Genomic DNA, 17,577 nt, shown 5'->3' on the forward strand with positions numbered 1-17,577 from the left:
ATCCCGGGGGGTGTCTGGAAGCGGTTTAGACACCAAGCCCTCCGTTTATGTCATCCAAAATGCACAGGTCCTGGGGATTCCTAGGAACCACCCAACACCGGAAACAAGCATCTTATGACCGGTTTCAGGGTATCATCCCCCATCAGCCTGGATAGCTTGAATCTAGTTGTATGGCAAGCATGTGACCTATGTCTTGACATACCCATCCCACTTCGGGTGACAATTGCCAAAAAAGAACATTGCCCGTGTCTAATATTATTTCAAGCATTCCATCCATCATCTTGTTGTTTTTGATGATAAGTTTTAGGCTATTATATTCAGGGGGGTTCTAGTCCCTCCCTACAAAAGTGATGTGGGGTAAAGATAAACTCATCCATTAGGTCAGGGAATCTACATAATTGCACGTTTTGTGAACCAGTCCCCCAAAATCAACATGCTCCCCCACTCCCAATCAAGCAGTCCAGTCCTCTGTGTGTGTGAGATGAAATAGGGTGGTTAGGGGACGGTCGTTGATAGTTTGGATTTTATTGATTTAGACCTCATCAGGGATCAACAATATAAACAATGCTAAATCATTTCAACAAAGTTTAAAAACATTTCAAACTCTGCGTTTTCCTTAAGTTAAAACTAAGATAAAAACGCTTTCACAAATTCATCAAGAGGTGACCTGGCTAATGCAATCCAATCATTGATTCTAGACACTTTGTATTTAAAACATGAATGTTTTAAAAAAACGATTCTTTGCTTCTAGACCAATGTTGCTAGGGCAGACCTATAAAGTGCACAATGTCTTGAAGACCCCACCCCCAGCATATGTCACATAATCCTGACTTATCTCTTGAATCTCTCAAGAGCTTTATTAAGTTGTTGAGTGGTAGAGTGCCCAAACATAACATTATGATACATCGACTAATGCTGTGATCTAATGTAAACCTTAAATATTTTTGATGGATTTTGTCTATGAGGTCATCAGCATAAGGCCTATAGATATGTAACTTAGAACAGCGTGCAATATCTAGAACATAACTTAGTCTGGGCGTCATATTTTTCAGAAACAACTTGTGTTGGTGTCCATGATTGCAAGTGGACAATGGTGCATTGAAAATTCTCGAATGCAATTGCGAGATTGTTATTGAAAACATTGGGGCTTTTACCTTCCTTGAAGGTTTTACTCCTCAAAAGAGCTCTCAAAGAGCCTTGTGACGCATGCAGTAGATTATATGCCTACCTAATCACATTTGACAGAGATCTAGAGTAGGTGTTGGGTAAGGAAAGCTCTTAGCCTATTGCCTGTACTGGAGTAGCTCGACTCAAACAAGTGATCTTACGGAGGTGCCTCGCTTCAAATAAATTTAAGTTTCACCACTTATTTATGGGGCTATATTCAAGTGCGTAAGAGAGGATAGGGGGTAACTTCGCCAGATAACTATCGAAGAGGGATTCAAAATGTCTCCTTCCCAAGGAGCAACAACATCTTTTTAGAGCACCTGCGTGAACAGTAGCCTTAAGCCCAATATGAGAGGAGTGCAAGAGGTCTTTCTGTATGCCGATGATGCTATCCTTTACCTGCGTCAGGCTGACATCTCGATTCAAATTTCACTAAATGTTTTGGAGGAATTCGGTAAATATTCTGGCCTACATATTAATAGCACAGAGATTGTCGAGATTATCTATACAGCAGTTACCAAAAACCGTCATAATGTGGAAATGTTATGCTGTTCAATGCTTCGGTATTTATATAACTCCTGGGGAGCAGCAGACTTGCGACCCAAATCTTGGAAGGGTGATTCAGAATCTTGGACCATCTATTGATTTCTGAAAGTCATTACATTTATCCCTCAAGGGTAAGATAGCCCCTGCTAAACTGATAGTGCTGCCAAGATGTTTGTATGTGCTGTAGGGTGTTATTTATGAGGTTCCTTGTCCGGTTTTTAGAGAGTTAGATAATCTCTTGATCCACTTTGGGCAGGAAAATGATGCATAATAGGATTGGAACACCGAAGTGGAAGTGAGGGGCAAGGAGGTCTGGAGGTCCCAGATTTAGAGTTTTATTACTTAGCAGCCCAGCTCCCACATGATGTCCACTGGTTTGATGTAGATGACTATTGGGATAGGTCTTTATTGGCGGGATTGCATGGTGGGCTTCAGCTGGGCGAGCTATTGTTAAAAGGGAAGAATGTCAAGAGAAAATGCCCCATGTGATTCGACTCGTGTGCTATTCTGGAAGCGGACTGTGTGGGGTGTTGGGGTGATTCCAGTATGCTCCGGACTTAGATTTGTGGATGGTATGCCATTTTACCCAGATTGATGAAATTGTGTCAACAGAAAGTGGAAAGTAGGGGTGGGCTGCATCATGCTTCTGATTGATATCTGGGGAACCGTTGTATTGCGCTTCAGGATGCCACCAAAATGTCTGCACCTGAAAGAGGTCAGTTTTTACTGTGGCCGACGTTTCCGGAGGCCCCTAAACCCACATCCACTGTGGTCACAATCCTATCTCAAGTTGGAGGCCGTAGACCGATAACACACATGTACTGGGCGCTCCAGGCGGACCGTCCTGTGAAGACACTTTACTTGGAAGATATTGCAGCGGGAATGTGATGCACTCTTGTTCAAAAAGGATTGGGTAAAAATACACGAGGCAATGTCCATAAACCCTTGTTTCAAACTTGTAGATTATAACTATGTTTATCCTAGAAGGCCCTCTGCATGCCCCATATGCGGTCAGGACAGGGCTGATTTCATTCACATAGTCTGGCAGTGCGCTGCTATAGCAGTATACTGGGCAGAGCTGCTATCCCACATTAAATCGTCAGCGCGACGGGTGGCAACCGACCACAATTCAACAAATTCTGCTGGGCTTACTCCCAGCTAACCTCTAAACTCTCTCCCCCCCCCCTCAAAATAAAAACTGAGCAGGTGCTTTGTGACTCTGGGCCTTGTGGTGGCCCAAGAGGCAAATTGTGATACTGTGGCTTAGCCCGTTATGCAGAATTGGAAAAAGGATATGATAGAGTGTGCGTGCGGAAGAGGCATATGTACGGTGCACGAGGAGGGAGGATAGGTCGCCCGACGACTTGCACACCTGGGGGATGATAACTCACTGGTTGCCCTGTCGGAGCGAGAGGAGGCAGCAAAAGGAGGGTCTCCCATTCTGGTTGGGCGGGATGGTGGCAATGTTTAAGGGTAAAGGACGTTCACTGTGACTCATGCTATCAAGGTTCTAACAATAGGTGGGATGATTGGGGACGTGTCTCACTGCCCACCGTGTGTGTGCCTAAACAGCAGTTATATCCGGCTTGTATTACAGTTTGTAAGCAATGGGCAAAGTAGATGTCTGGAAGCTACAGGGGGTGGAGATGAGAGGGGGGAGTTTTGTGGGGAGTTATAGTTTCATTGCAGAAGAAATGCTATGCCACTGTATGTATTATATTTGATAGCACTGTGAAAAGTTATCACACATGCAGGATGGTACTTGCACCAAGTTTATTTAACTTATCCAGTATTAGGGGTGTCTTTCATAGATTCACATGCCTGAATCATTCCCCGTCGTCGAGACGGGAGCCTCCGGTACATAAAAAAGTAATGTCCTATAGACATACATAGAGAAAATAGGCCTAAGGACCTCTCCTTAGTAGCCTTTCTTTGTCCTTATGTAAAAAGGACCAAACTCTCACAGTCAGCCAATCAGCTCCGACCTCCCTCTAGAACCTTCCTGGGAGGAGCCTCAGTCCCTCAGATTTTCTACCGCACGTTGTGCTAAGGGAGTCTCCTCTGAGCTCTGCTCAGATTCTGTGTTTTTTCACTTCATTAAATGACATTGTTGTCAAGGATTCTTTTCTACTATGGATTATCTTCAAATACATTCTTTAAAGAAGGTCTGGTAAGGAAGAGGTTGCTCTGCTCTGATCCTCTCACCGACTGCATTTACTGTCTATACCGCAGGCCAAAGACTAAGTACGTCGCACTTTCTCAAGTAAGTTTTTGAGACACTAAGACCAGAAAGGAGGTTTTTTATTTTCTCCAGTGACCGAGATGAGGCGTTGTCCTCAACGTCTAGGAGACCTCAACAGAGAAGAGAATCTCCTCAGACTCATTCCTCAGGGGAACGTCCTGAGAAGGCCCTCAAAAAGACCACTCATGGGTCTTCTGGGCACAGTCCTTCAAAATCTCCTCACTCTGTGGAAAAGGAGAGTAAAGGCCTGGCTTTTGGAGAAAAATCAGGTAAAAAAGACGACTTCTGAGCCGTCAAAATCACCTCCTCTGGTCATGGGACCCTTCAGAAGGGCGTCTTCTATACCGTCTGAGGTAAAGACTAAGAAGCCAACCTAGTCTACGATGGCCTCGTCTACGATGGTCTTGTCTACGATGGCTCATCTACAATTGCTCGTCTACGATGGCTCGTCTACGACGGCTCATCTACGATGGCTCGTCTACGACGGCTCGTCTACGATGGCTCGTCTACGACGGCTCGTCTACGACGGCTCGTCTACGATGGCTCGTCTACGATGGCTCGTCTACGACGGCTCGTCTACGACGGCTCGTCTACGACGGCCTCGTCTACGACGGCCTCGTCTACGACGGCCTCGTCTACGATGGCCTTGTCTATGATGGCCTCATCTATGATGGCCTCACCTACGATGGCCTCACCTACGATGGCCTCATCTACGATGGCTCATCTACGATGGCTCATCTACAATGGCTCGTCTACGACAGCTCGTCTACGACGGCTCGTCTACGATGGCTCGTCTACGACGGCTCGTCTACGATGGCTCGTCTACGACGGCTCGTCTACGATGGCTCGTCTACGGTGGCTCGTCTACGACGGCTCGTCTACGACGGCTCGTCTACGACGGCCTCGTCTACGACGGCCTCATCTACGATGGCCTTGTCTATGATGGCCTCATCTATGATGGCCTCATCTATGATGGCCTCACCTACGATGGCCTCATCTACGATGGCCTCATCTACGATGGCCTCATCTACGATGGCTCATCTACGATGGCTCATCTACGATGGCTCATCTACGATGGCTCATCTACGATTGCTCATCTACGACGGCTCGTCTACGACGGCTCGTCTACGACGGCTCGTCTACGACGGCTCATCTACGAGGGCTCGTCTACGACGGCCTCATCTACGATGGTCTCATCTATAATGGCCTCATCTACGATGGTCTCATCTACGATGGTCTCATCTATGATGGCCTCATCTACGATGGCCTCATCTACGATGGCTCGTCTACGACGGCTCGTCTACGACGGCCTCATCTACGATGGTCTCATCTACGATGGCCTCATCTATGATGGCCTCATCTATGATGGCCTCATCTATGATGGCCTCATCTAATAATGGCCTCATCTATGATGACCTCATCTATGATGGCCTCATCTATGATGGCCTCATCTATGATGGCCTCATCTGCGATGGCTCGTCTACGACGGCTCGTCTACGACGGCTCGACGACGGCTCGTCGACGATGAGAGCGTCGACGACGAGAGCGTCTATGACTGCTCGTCTATGACTGCTCGTCTATGAGGGCCTCATCTAGGGGGGCCTCATCTATGATGGCCTCATCTATGATGGCCTCATCTACTATGGCCTCATCTACGATGGCTTGTCTACGATGGCCTCGTCTATGATGGCCTAGTCTATGATGGCCTCGTCTATGGTGGCCTCGTCTATGGTGGCCTCGTCTATGGTGGCCTCGTCTATGGTGGCCTCGTCTATGGTGGCCTCGTCTATGGTGGCCTCGTCTATGGTGGCCTCGTCTATGGTGGCCTCGTCTATGATGGCCTCGTCTATGATGGCCTCGTCTATGATGGCCTCGTCTATGATGGCCTCGTCTATGATGGCCTCGTCCATGATGGCCTCATCTATGATGGCCTGGTCTATGATGGCCTGGTCTATGATGGCCTGGTCTACGACGGCCTGGTCTACGACGGCCTCATCTAAGATGGCTCGTCTATGGCATCGTCTACGACGGCCTCGTCTATGACTGCTCGTCTACGACGGCATAGTCTATGACTGCGATCTCTTCGACTGGCTCGTCGACGAGGGACATTCCGACAATTCTGGAATCTCTTACAAGGTGGTAGAGAAGGCTGATCAACGTTTTAAGATCTCAATGGCCTCTCAAGAACAGGACTGCTTCTTGTATGACTTCATAGAACCTCTCAAGAAAGCATTAAGGTCATTACCGATTATCGATTACCTATAGTCAGAAGGGGTATAGGGCGCCAGATACAGCACCGGCGTGTTTAACAGGATATCCTAAGCCGGACTCCGTAGTGACATAGGCGACCCAGAAGAACTCCAGGAATCCTTCGGCCCCATTGTCGCTTCCTCCTGATAAGGGGGGAAAAGAGTGGACAACATTGGGAACAGGTTTTCCTCAATGTCGGCAATGATGGTAAAGGCCGCGAACGCCCTAGCGCTCTTGGGACGCTATCATAGACAATTGTGGGCACACATAGCCCCATACCTGTCGGAATTGCCAGATTCATCCAAAGAGGATTCTGCTAGATGGTGAAGAATCGGCGTCAGAAACTATAGACTGCGCGATGGATATCGCGATGACAAGGTTCCGCCAGTTGGCTGGAGCAACCCCTCCCCGCAGGCTTCCGCACAAACATCTACGCCTGCTGCTCCAGGAAATATCTGCGATGTTGAAGAAAGGAGCGATGCGATCGAGCGAGTTCATTCGTCTCAAATAGGGAAAGGATTCTATTCCCGCTTCTTTCTTATACGCAAGAATGAGAAAAAGTGGAGGCCCATACTAGACCTCAGGGCACTAAACTCCTATTCCCGCTTCTTTCTTATACGCAAGAATGAGAAAAAGTGGAGGCCCATACTAGACCTCAGGGCACTAAACTCTTTCCTGAAGAGTCAGTCGTTCAGGATGGTGACGATCCAAGAAATACTAGGCATACTGGAAAAAGGAGATTTTATGACATCTTTGGATCTCCAGGATGCCTACTACCACATCCCGATACTCAAGGGGCACAGAAAATTCCTGAGATTCGAGGTGGCAGGGCAGCACTACCAATTCGAAGTCCTACCGTTTGGCCTCAAATCCGCACCGCGGATTTTCACCAAGTGCCTTTCACCTGTGGCAGCTTTCCTGCGTCAAATGGGTCACCAAGTCTTCCCCTACCTCGACGACTGGCTGGTCAGGGCACCTTCAGCTGCAGGCGCGACCAAATCCTCCAACGCCTGCACCAATCTCTTTCGGCAGCTAGGATTGACTCTCAATCACGAGAAATCCTGCATGACCCCAACAAGAAACATCACCTTCCTCGGGGCGACCTTGAACACGGAATGCGCAAGGGCATTTCCTTCAAAGGACAGGAAAAACAGGATAATATCTCTGGCCACGGCTGTGGCATCAAGGAAGTCCCTAAGAGTTCGAACCTACAAACCTGGAATGGTGGAGAAATCACAGGAATTTGTCTATAGGACTGCCATTCCTACTTCCAGCAGCACCTCTGGTGATCACCACGGATGCATCCCTGGAAGGCTGGAGAGCTGTCCTCCAGGATCTCCAAATAAGCGGCAAATGGACAATTCAGGAGAAGCAACTCCATATCAATCTTCGGGAACTAAGGGCTGTGTATCTAGCACTACATGCCTTTTTACCACGCATCCAGAACTCCCAGGTGCTCGGCAGAACGGACAACACCACGACGATGCACTATCTCAACAAACAGGGAGGAACGCGTTCGCTCACTCTATCACGCGAGTCGCAAAAGATCTGGCACTGGCTTGTACTCCACGGGATCACGCTCAGGGCGGACTATGTCCCGGGCAAGGTCAACACCATTGCCGACGCCCTAGGCAGACAGAAATCCCTCTCCCACGAATGGGAGCTCGACAAGAGTACGCTGGATCACATATTCTCAGAATGGGGGGCCCCAGGAATCGACCTGTTTGCCACCAAGGAGAACGCCAAATGCCCAAACTATGCAAGCTGGCGTCCCCAACCAAGGTCACTCGGAAATGCTTTTTCCATCGGTTGGTTCAGCGTATTTGCGTATGCTTTTCCACCATTTCTGATGATTCCCAGGGTTCTCAGGAAGATGAAGGCGGAGCCTTGTACCCGATCACTCAAGTTATCGGCCTGGCTCCTGAGCACAGAGTTCTGTGACCTAAATATCCCACAGGACTGCAGAGATGTCCTGGCAAAAGCGAGTGCGGACAGTACAAACAAAACCTACTCTCTCAAGTGGAAAAGGTTCTGCATTTGGTGTTCAGACCAGGGCCTGCGACCGCTCGCTGTCACCACTGAACAGATATTACCATACCTCCTACATTTGGCACAGTCAGGACTGGCACATGCATCCATTAAGGTTCACCTGGCAGCTATCTCTAGGTTCACCAGAACCTTCACGGGACCTTCTCTGTGGTCAAGTAGGCTGGTCAAGCAATTCCTGAAGGGGCTCTACAGATCCTTTCCGAGGCCTCGGAAAGTCCCTCCGACATGGCAACTGAAGCTGGTACTCAACCAACTCATGAGACATCCGTTTGAACCCATTCATCGAGCATCTATCAAATACATCTCCTGGAAAACTGCGCTCTTGCTCGCTTTAACATCGGACAGGAGAGTTAGCGAGCTACAAGCTTTGTCCATTCAGGAACCATATATGCAGTTCAGACAGGACAGGGTGGTGCTGAGACCGAACCCTAAATTCATACCAAAGGTGCCTTCGGACTTTCATCTCAATGAACCAATTGTCCTTAGGTCCTTCTTTGCGAACCCTTCCACAGCAGCAGAAAGAGCACTGCATTCTTTGGATCTCAAGAGATGCCTAAAGTTCTACCTGGATATAACCAAGGCTCTCAGGAAGTCTTCACAACTGTTCGTGGCATACAGCAGACCAAGAATGGGCCTGCCTCTTACGAAGCAAAGCATCTCGAGATGGATCTCCTCGGCGATTGCATTCTGCCACGACAAGGCCGGACGGCCTTTGACTGATCATGTTACTGCTCATTCCACCGGGGCAATGTCCACGTCAGCAGCACTGTTCGCTGGGGTGCCAATCTTGGACATATGCAGAGCGGCGACCTGGAAGTCACCGCACACTTTCTCCAGACACTACTGCCTGGATATCGAACTTCAGAAGGATGCGGCAGTGGGCCAGGCGGTGCTTCGCCATCTCTTTCAGTGAGGTGAGCCTTCCTACATCCCGCCATCCAGGTATGCACATTCTTTGCTCTTGTGATGTTCCAATTATGCTGTCCCCATGTTATATGATAATATATGCATTGTCTAACATGTCTGCAGGACGACTTTACATCACACATGTGCATATCTGATTGCTAGCTACTCTGATTCAGGCATGTGAATCTATGAAAGACACCCCTAATACTGGATAAGAAATGCGTTACTTACCTGTAACAGCAGTTATCCAGTATTGGTGTCTTTCATAGATTCACATGCAACCCTCCCGCCTCCCCTGGAAGGACTCACATCCCTCTCTGACAATATTACGCCAACCTAGCTGGGTGCGTACGAAAATCTGAGGGACTGAGGCTCCTCCCAGGAAGGTTCTAGAGGGAGGTCGGAGCTGATTGGCTGACTGTGAGAGTTTGGTCCTTTTTACATAAGGACAAAGAAAGGCTACTAAGGAGAGGTCCTTAGGCCTATTTTCTCTATGTATGTCTATAGGACATTACTTTTTTATGTACCGGAGGCTCCCGTCTCGACGACGGGGAATGATTCAGGCATGTGAATCTATGAAAGACACCAATACTGGATAACTGCTGTTACAGGTAAGTAACGCATTTCATATGTGGAATTATGCTGACTATCCTGTGTGCCATTCTCTTCTCTGATGATATGAGTTGTACATGATGTTGACTGTCTTATTGTCTGTTGAAATGCATATAAAGAAAGTTTTAAAAAAACATTTGAGAAGTTAGAGGTACATTCTAATGACTGGGAGAAGACCCTCACTAAATCAGTGCATGTTCGAACTACCTCAGCAGGCCTTATCCAGCTTCCAATCAAAGGGGCGATACCATTTCCTCCCTCTAAATGGTGCCACCTTTGTTTTAGTGATATTTTCTTCCAAAAACCTTTCCTCTGTGTACTTATAAAGCTCATCCAAATTACGCTGTAGACCGATAGGTGTAAGGTAAAAAATTATGATGTACATTGAAACATACATATTTTGAGATGCGATTTCTGGGGCAACATTTTTTGCATTGAAAAGCAATCTGGTAAGTCACCAGGGAGTAAGGAAAACAAAAGTGGAGCTAAAATGCATCCCTGCTGAAGACTGTTTTGAGCTTATATCTCAGGGGTCAACCCCTTGACTCCTCCCATTAGAACTCTTCACCAGGTTAGCCTTAGTAAAGCATTAGAGATCTTCATGATCTCTAGTTTCTTCCACAAAGAGGGTCTATCGACCCTATTGGATGCAGTTGAAAAATCAACTAACACTATATACCACTTGTAATTTGGCTACAATATACTTATCTATTGTTATTAAGCAAACTGCCCCATGGGCAAGTAGATGGTTTATTAATTCCACACCCCTAAATAATGACAAGAGAAATCGTGAAGCCAAATAAAATAAAAAAAATTAAATGACTGATTGGTACTTAGCTTCTGCTAGGGCAGCAAAGAAGAGAAAGTGAACTCACGCCGCTCTTGCTCAAAACGTACAAAGCCATTCTTGCGGTGGGAATGCTTCCCAGAGATCAGCGCATCGCGACAATTGTAATTCCGAAATCCGGTAAACCTCAACCGGAGTGCTCCTCTTACCAGCCAATCTCGCTGATGAATGAAGAAGCCAAAATACTCGCAAAAGTGCTGGCCGTTAGGATCCAACCACACCTTTCCACTGCATCCTGACCTGTCAGGCTTCATGCCGGGTCGGAACACAGCTCTTAATCTCAGACGACTCAACAGAGTACTGACCCGCATACCAACTTTTTTGGTAAGAGGCAGTCATACTCTCTTTGGATGCACGTATGGCCTTCAATCTCGTTGAATGGCCCTTTCTTTTCGCAGATTTACAACACTGGCTTTGGCCTCAAATTCTGTGCCTGGATTCGACTCCTGTACACACAACCTCTGGTGCATGTGGGAGTCAATGGACAAGTCTCTGCCGACTTTCCGCTGGGTCGTGGGAAGAGACAGGGTTGCCCGTTGTCTCCCCTCCTGTTTGCTCTGGTGTTGGAGCCACTGGCGGCTTGGATAAGGGGGGACCCAATGATGCGCTGGCTCAGGTGGAAGGAGGGATGGAAGGATCGCATTTCCCTGTATGCTGATGACATCTTACTTTATATTTACAACAAGGGGTGGTGAGGGACAGAGTCTCTGAATTAAACAGAATACTCTCACCCAGTCAAGAGATCAGGGCTAGATCCAACACCGTTTTTTAGCTCACTGCACCATCCCAGTTTCAGAACCTGACTGTATGCAAATTAGTCTGTTCCTGTCCCAGTGCATGATGGGAACAGGGCAAACCAAACTACAAAAGCCAATTCTTACACTGGGAAGGAAACACTTACTTTATATGGCATCCCCCAGAAGATCAATAATTATACTGCTAGATATCTTCGCATCCTATGGTAGAGTTTCGGGCTATACCATCAACTGGGCCAAGTCAGTCATTTACGTCCTGCGGGGCCCTCCTTCGCGGCTACCTCCGGGTTGCCTGATACAGGTAGCAGATGGGGGGTTTAAGTATCTTGGAATATATATTACTTCCCAACCCTCACAATTCATTGAGAAAACCTTATAGAACCCCTGAACAGACTCCGCTGAGACAGCGCTGGCACTCCCTGCCCCTCACGCTCCTGGGTCGCGAAGCCCTGTTCAAAATGATGGAACTCCCTAGGTTTCTATATGCCCTGCAGAATACTCAGTTTCTGGTTCCTCACTCCTACTTTAAAGCGATTAACGCATCTGTAAGCCCCCTTCTCTGGGATGGGAAGCCAGCTCGAATATCAATAACATAGAATCTGCGGGTCCCAGGAAGATTTAAATCTAAACAGACAAGTAACCAGCACAAACCAAAAGGAAAACAAAAAATGGGGGAAATCCTATTTAAGAGGACGGAGTCCCATCACCCACCGAAGTGGCATGCTTCATCATTTGGGATCTCCTCTTGGCTGCAACCTAGTGCAGCTAAGGAGCTACAACTCCTTGCTAGAGTAAAGAAGGAGCTCGCGGATGTCTGATCCAGGGGCTAGATCTCCTAAGGTCGATGAAACAGTGTGGTGAAAGTATGTGATGCATGTATGGAAAAAGTGAGTTAAAATTGACTACCAGGAGAAAAATGAGTTTATTAAGTATCCCGTGGTGTCAAAAGTTAAAAGCAGTAATAGCACGATCTGAGTAAATGTGCGAGCGTGCTGGTGAAAAATGTTAGGAGGGTCGAATAGCCATGCACAAATTAGTGAGGGGCTGGTATGATGGCGGGATTGGCCCTACCCAATATTAAAACATACTATTGGGCCTCACAGCTCATTGTGGTGAACCAGTGGCTACATGCCCCGCAAGACGAACCAGCCCTTCGCATGTATAGACATACTTTTGCAAGTACTTACTTTTGGTGCTGGAGGCGTTCTGGGTGCCCTATATAATAAATCCTTTAAAGAAGAGAAAGTGCTCTCTGTCAGAGTTATTTATACAAAAAATTGTAAAGTCATTTGGACCTTTATGTTGTAAAGTGCATCAGAATTCATAGTATGTTAACCTTGTTCATTTATCACTTTTCAAGCCACCATGGTTAGTCATGATATTAACTTTACTTCTGAAGAAGGTTTGCCATAATCAACCCTCCTGTCTTATAATAGAATGAAAACTGTAATTGATGTGTGCTCTTGTGCTTAAAAAATTCAACACCTATTTATATTTATTTCACTGCAGCAAGGAAAGCAATGGATGAAGGTCTGACTCCTGTTATAATTGACAATACAAACACCCAAGCATGGGAAATGAAACCCTATGTAGAAATGGTAAGTTATCATATTGTTGAAATTAATTTGTTCGGAATTAGTGACTTGTGTGTGTGAACGTGCATATATAGTACAAAAGTATTACAAGTTACTGTGTACTTGAACACTTTTCATTGGTTTTTGCGTGTTTTTCTTTGTATTTGTGATGAATAAATGTGTCCACCTTGCAGATGTGCTCCATTGGATATGTGATCAGTCCTCTCAGTCCTCTCCATTGTTGTCTATCAGTAGTTACCTTGACTCCAAGATCATTCTCGCTAACTTGCCATCATGTAGTCACACCCACATGTTTCTGGAATATGGAAAGGGTTACAGGTCGTGATGTTGTAGTCAAGGTAACTACGCAAGGATTTTTGTAATTATTGACTCTATATAATTTCACATTGGCCTTTATGCTTTTTGATGCCATATAACAATTGGGGATTCCGCATCTCACTGGTTACATTTTCTTTACCTTACCATTGCTGTTAATCTCTCCTCACTATTGGTGCTAACTCGAAGTCTGGGAAGGGCACCACAGATAGATTTTAGTCCCATTTATAATCTGCCAACTTACATGATGACAATCAACATACATGGGTGCCAATTAAAGATGAGGTAGTGGTTGACTCATGTCTGACATCAGCACTTTATGATCTTGCACGTGCACACTTTGTTAGGAATATTACTCCTACTTGTATGTGTCAGTGTATTTATTTGCTTATGGAGCATATATTGACATGATTTTATACCATTTTACTAATGTCTTAACAGATAGTCATTTGAAATGTGCACTAAAATGTGCGCCTAGGTTGGCTATATGAATTCTCGAACATATTTCTATGTTTTGTATATCAATTAAATCAATTTACGATTATAGCTCTGGATCTCATACAATGACAATGAATTGCATACAGTGAAAACATAAGTACCCAAATTAGTAAGTGTGGCATTAGGGTTCCAGTTAAAAAACTGTGCCTATGGTTGATTGATGCTTAACATTAGCTCTTTATGATCCTTAACTGAACACCTTCTAGAAATGGCTATTGCTGCTAGTGATTTGCATTACACACTTATCTATTCATGACCTGATTTTTATCATGGTACCTTCGAGATGAGTGTTCCGATATTTTGGTCTCTGATCATCGCCATGTCCATGAGCAGTATGTTTCAATTATCGAAAGTCAAACTGTAAAGCTTAAAAATCAATATAGATATTTTTAAAAAAAAAAAGAGGATTCCTAGAATTCAGACCTAGGGTAACAAGTAAGTACCTTTGTCTTCTTCCTCCCTCCACTGGTTTTAAAATGTTCTCGGTTTCTTTATAGGTTTTTAGGTCTCGCTGAAGCAATGCGTAAGCATTGTTCGGCGAGATTCTAGTAAGGCTTCCGAAAAGTCTCCCCAAGCTGCGGATTAGACACAGTTCATGTGAGCCAGGTGCGTGCACATCACCAGCCACATCGCACTCCATTCACCATTTGTTTGCGACTACAAAGCAAGCTGCTCCCCGGCCCCCCCATCAGACTTCAAAGGAATGTGCTCCCCCGCCCCACCACAGCAATGCTACTCCCCTAATGAAAGTTTTTACATAGTCCATTGTCCCCATGTGTAGACGCTGCTGACTTCGACTTCTAGAAAGTAATGGGTGATTTTTAAACAAGTGGATAAGATAAGAGGTTCTTGACAGATCAATACGATTTTTTTCCTGCAGCCTTCCTTTTGCTATGCGCGGGGCCATGACATTCCCTTTACATTTCCAGTTTCACGAGTCACTAGAAGGCTTTAGTTTTCCATGTGATCTATGAGCTGGCCAGTTCACTCTGAGCTAGCTCTGACTGTCCCCCTTACACAACTGTCCCACTCGTGCACATGGAAACTCTTCTCAGTACAGAACAGTCTCTGAAGAGCAGGGGCTGTCTCTACCACTGCATGCAAGCTCCTTTGTGTTCACAGCAGTCTCTTCAGAGGCACCACGGACTGTCCCTCAGCACACATCCTTTTCTTCAGGGGCACCGCGGACTGTCCTTCGGCACACAGCCGTCTCTTCAGAGGTACCGCGGGCTGTCCCTCAGCACACAACCTTCTCTTCAGGGGCACCGCAGACTGTCCCTCAGCACACAGCTGTCTCTAAAGAGGCACGACGTACTGTCCCTCGGCACACAGCAGTCTCTTCAGATGACCACGGACTGTTTCCTCCCGGTACACACAGCTCCTCTCAGTAGACAACACTCTGGAGCCTGTCCGGCTGTCCCCTCCCAATAGACAGCGGCTACTCTTCAGAGACATCACCGACTGTCCCTTCCAGTGAAAGCCAGCTCCTACCAGTACACAGCTGTCTCTTCGGAGTCTGTCCGAACAGTCCCTAAGACTTCACAACCAGCACAGACTGTCCCTCCCATTACACAGCCGTCTCTTCAGAGCCTGCAGGGAGAGAGGCACATCTTTAGGGACGGGGAAGGTGTTTGGAGTGTTACATCCTCCCAATAAATGTCTGTCAGCACGGCTCGGCCAACTCGTTTTTTTTATTTATTTTGTATTTACATCTAAAATAATGGCCGTCAAGCATCTAGTCCTGTGCGGCTTGTTTTAAATTTCTCACGCTGCGTTTTTTGATCTCACTCTCCCCCCCCCTCCCTCCATCCACGCCCTTCCCTCCTAGTATTTACCCCCAGGACGAATGTTATCTCCATCTCTGACGGTGCAAGAAGACTCTTGAGCAGACTGTAACATCTGGGCCGAGCAGGCAGTAGCCCTCCCTCTGTAAACTGAGCCCCTTCTCCGAGCCGCAGGCCCGACACTTCACAACCCCCCCACACACACAACCCCACTCACACACACACACACACACAGTCAACCACCCACACACACACAACCCCCCACACACACAACCCCACACACACAACCACACAACTCCACACACACAACCCCCCACACACACAACCACAACCCACACACACAACCCACACACACAACCCACACACAACCACAACCCCACACACACACACTCACAACCCCACACACACAACCCCCCACAAACACACAACCCCCCCACAAACACACAACCCCCCACACACAACCCCCCACACACAACTCCCCACACATAACCCCCCACACTCATAACCCCCCACACACACATAACCCCCCCCACACACAACCCCCCCCCCACACACAACCCCCCCCACACACACACAACCCCCCACACACACAACCCCACACACACACAACCCCACACACACACTACCACACACATAACCACACACAACCGCCCACACACAACCCCACACACAACCCCCACACACACAACCCCCCCACACACAACCCCCCCCCACACATAACCCCCCACACATAACCCCCCACACATAACCCCCCCACATAACCCCCCCCACACATAACCCCCCACACATAACCCCCCACACATAACCCCCCACACATAACCCCCCCACACACAACCCCCCACACACACAACCCCCCCACACACATAACCCCCCCACACACATAACCCCCCCCACACACACAACCCCACCACACACACACAACCCCACCACACACACAACCCCCCCCCACACACAGCCACACACACAACCACACACACATGCCCACACACACCCACACAACCACACACCCTCACAAACACACACAACCACACACACACACACAACCCACAACCCCACACACAACCCCCCCACACAAACACACACAACCCCCACACACACACAACCCCCACACACACACACACACACAACCACACACCAGGATAGCAAAACATAATATAGCATAACAAAACACAACAAACAATAGCATAGCATAACAAAACATAGCATAGCATCACAAAGCATAGCATAACAAAACACAACAAAGCATAGCATAGCATCAAAACGCATAGCCTAACAAAACATAGCATAACAAGCAAAGCATAGCATAACCTAGCATAACAAAACATAACCGAGCATATCAAAGCATAGCTTAACAAAACACAACAAAACATAGCATAACAAAACATAGCATAGAATAACAAAGCATAACATAGCAAAACACAACAAGACAGCATAGCATAAAAGAACAACAAAACATAGCACAACAAAACACAGCATAGCATAACATAGCCTAGCAAAACAAAGCATAGCAAAACAAAGAATAGCATAACAAAACACAACAAAACATAGCATAGCATAGCATAACAAAACAAAACAAAACAGCATAGCATAACAAAACAAAGCACAGCATGGCATATCATAACAAAACATAGCACAACATAGCATAGCATAACAAAATAAAGCAAAGCATTGCATATCATAACAAAACATAGCATAACATAGCATAGCATAACAAAATAAAGCAAAGCATTGCAAAACAAAATAGAGCAAAGCATAGCATAACACAACAAAACATAGCATAGCATAACAAAACATAGCATAGCATAACAAAACATAGAATAGCAAAATAAAACAGCATAGCATAACAAAGCACAGCATAACAAAACAAAGCATAACAAAACTCAACAAAACATTGCATGACAAAACATAGCCTGGCATAACAAAACAAAGCATGGCATATCGCTGGGTCTGGTGGCTCAGTGGACTAATGCATCCACTGCAGGGCCTGTGTTCGACCTCATAGTCACAGGTT

General features: G+C 46.7%; 1 protein-coding gene across 3 annotated transcripts in view; it reads left to right on the forward strand.

Annotated features, from left to right (window-relative positions):
- The window catches only part of LOC147698523 (uncharacterized), a 583,184-nt gene that overhangs the window by 350,122 nt on the left and 215,485 nt on the right, over nucleotides 1-17,577 (forward strand). For all 3 annotated transcript variants that reach the window (XR_015299347.1, XR_015299348.1, XM_086935123.1), the window contains exon 5: nucleotides 12,884-12,972. Coding sequence is in view for 1 of the 3 variants with exons in the window: in XM_086935123.1 (XP_086791249.1) it covers nucleotides 12,884-12,972 (89 nt within the window). In the remaining 2 variants the exon portion in view is untranslated. The remainder of the gene's footprint in view (nucleotides 1-12,883; nucleotides 12,973-17,577) is intronic.

The sequence above is a fragment of the Lissotriton vulgaris genome, chromosome 8, assembly GCF_964263255.1.
Source record: "Lissotriton vulgaris chromosome 8, aLisVul1.2, whole genome shotgun sequence".
NCBI lineage: Eukaryota > Metazoa > Chordata > Amphibia > Caudata > Salamandridae > Lissotriton > Lissotriton vulgaris.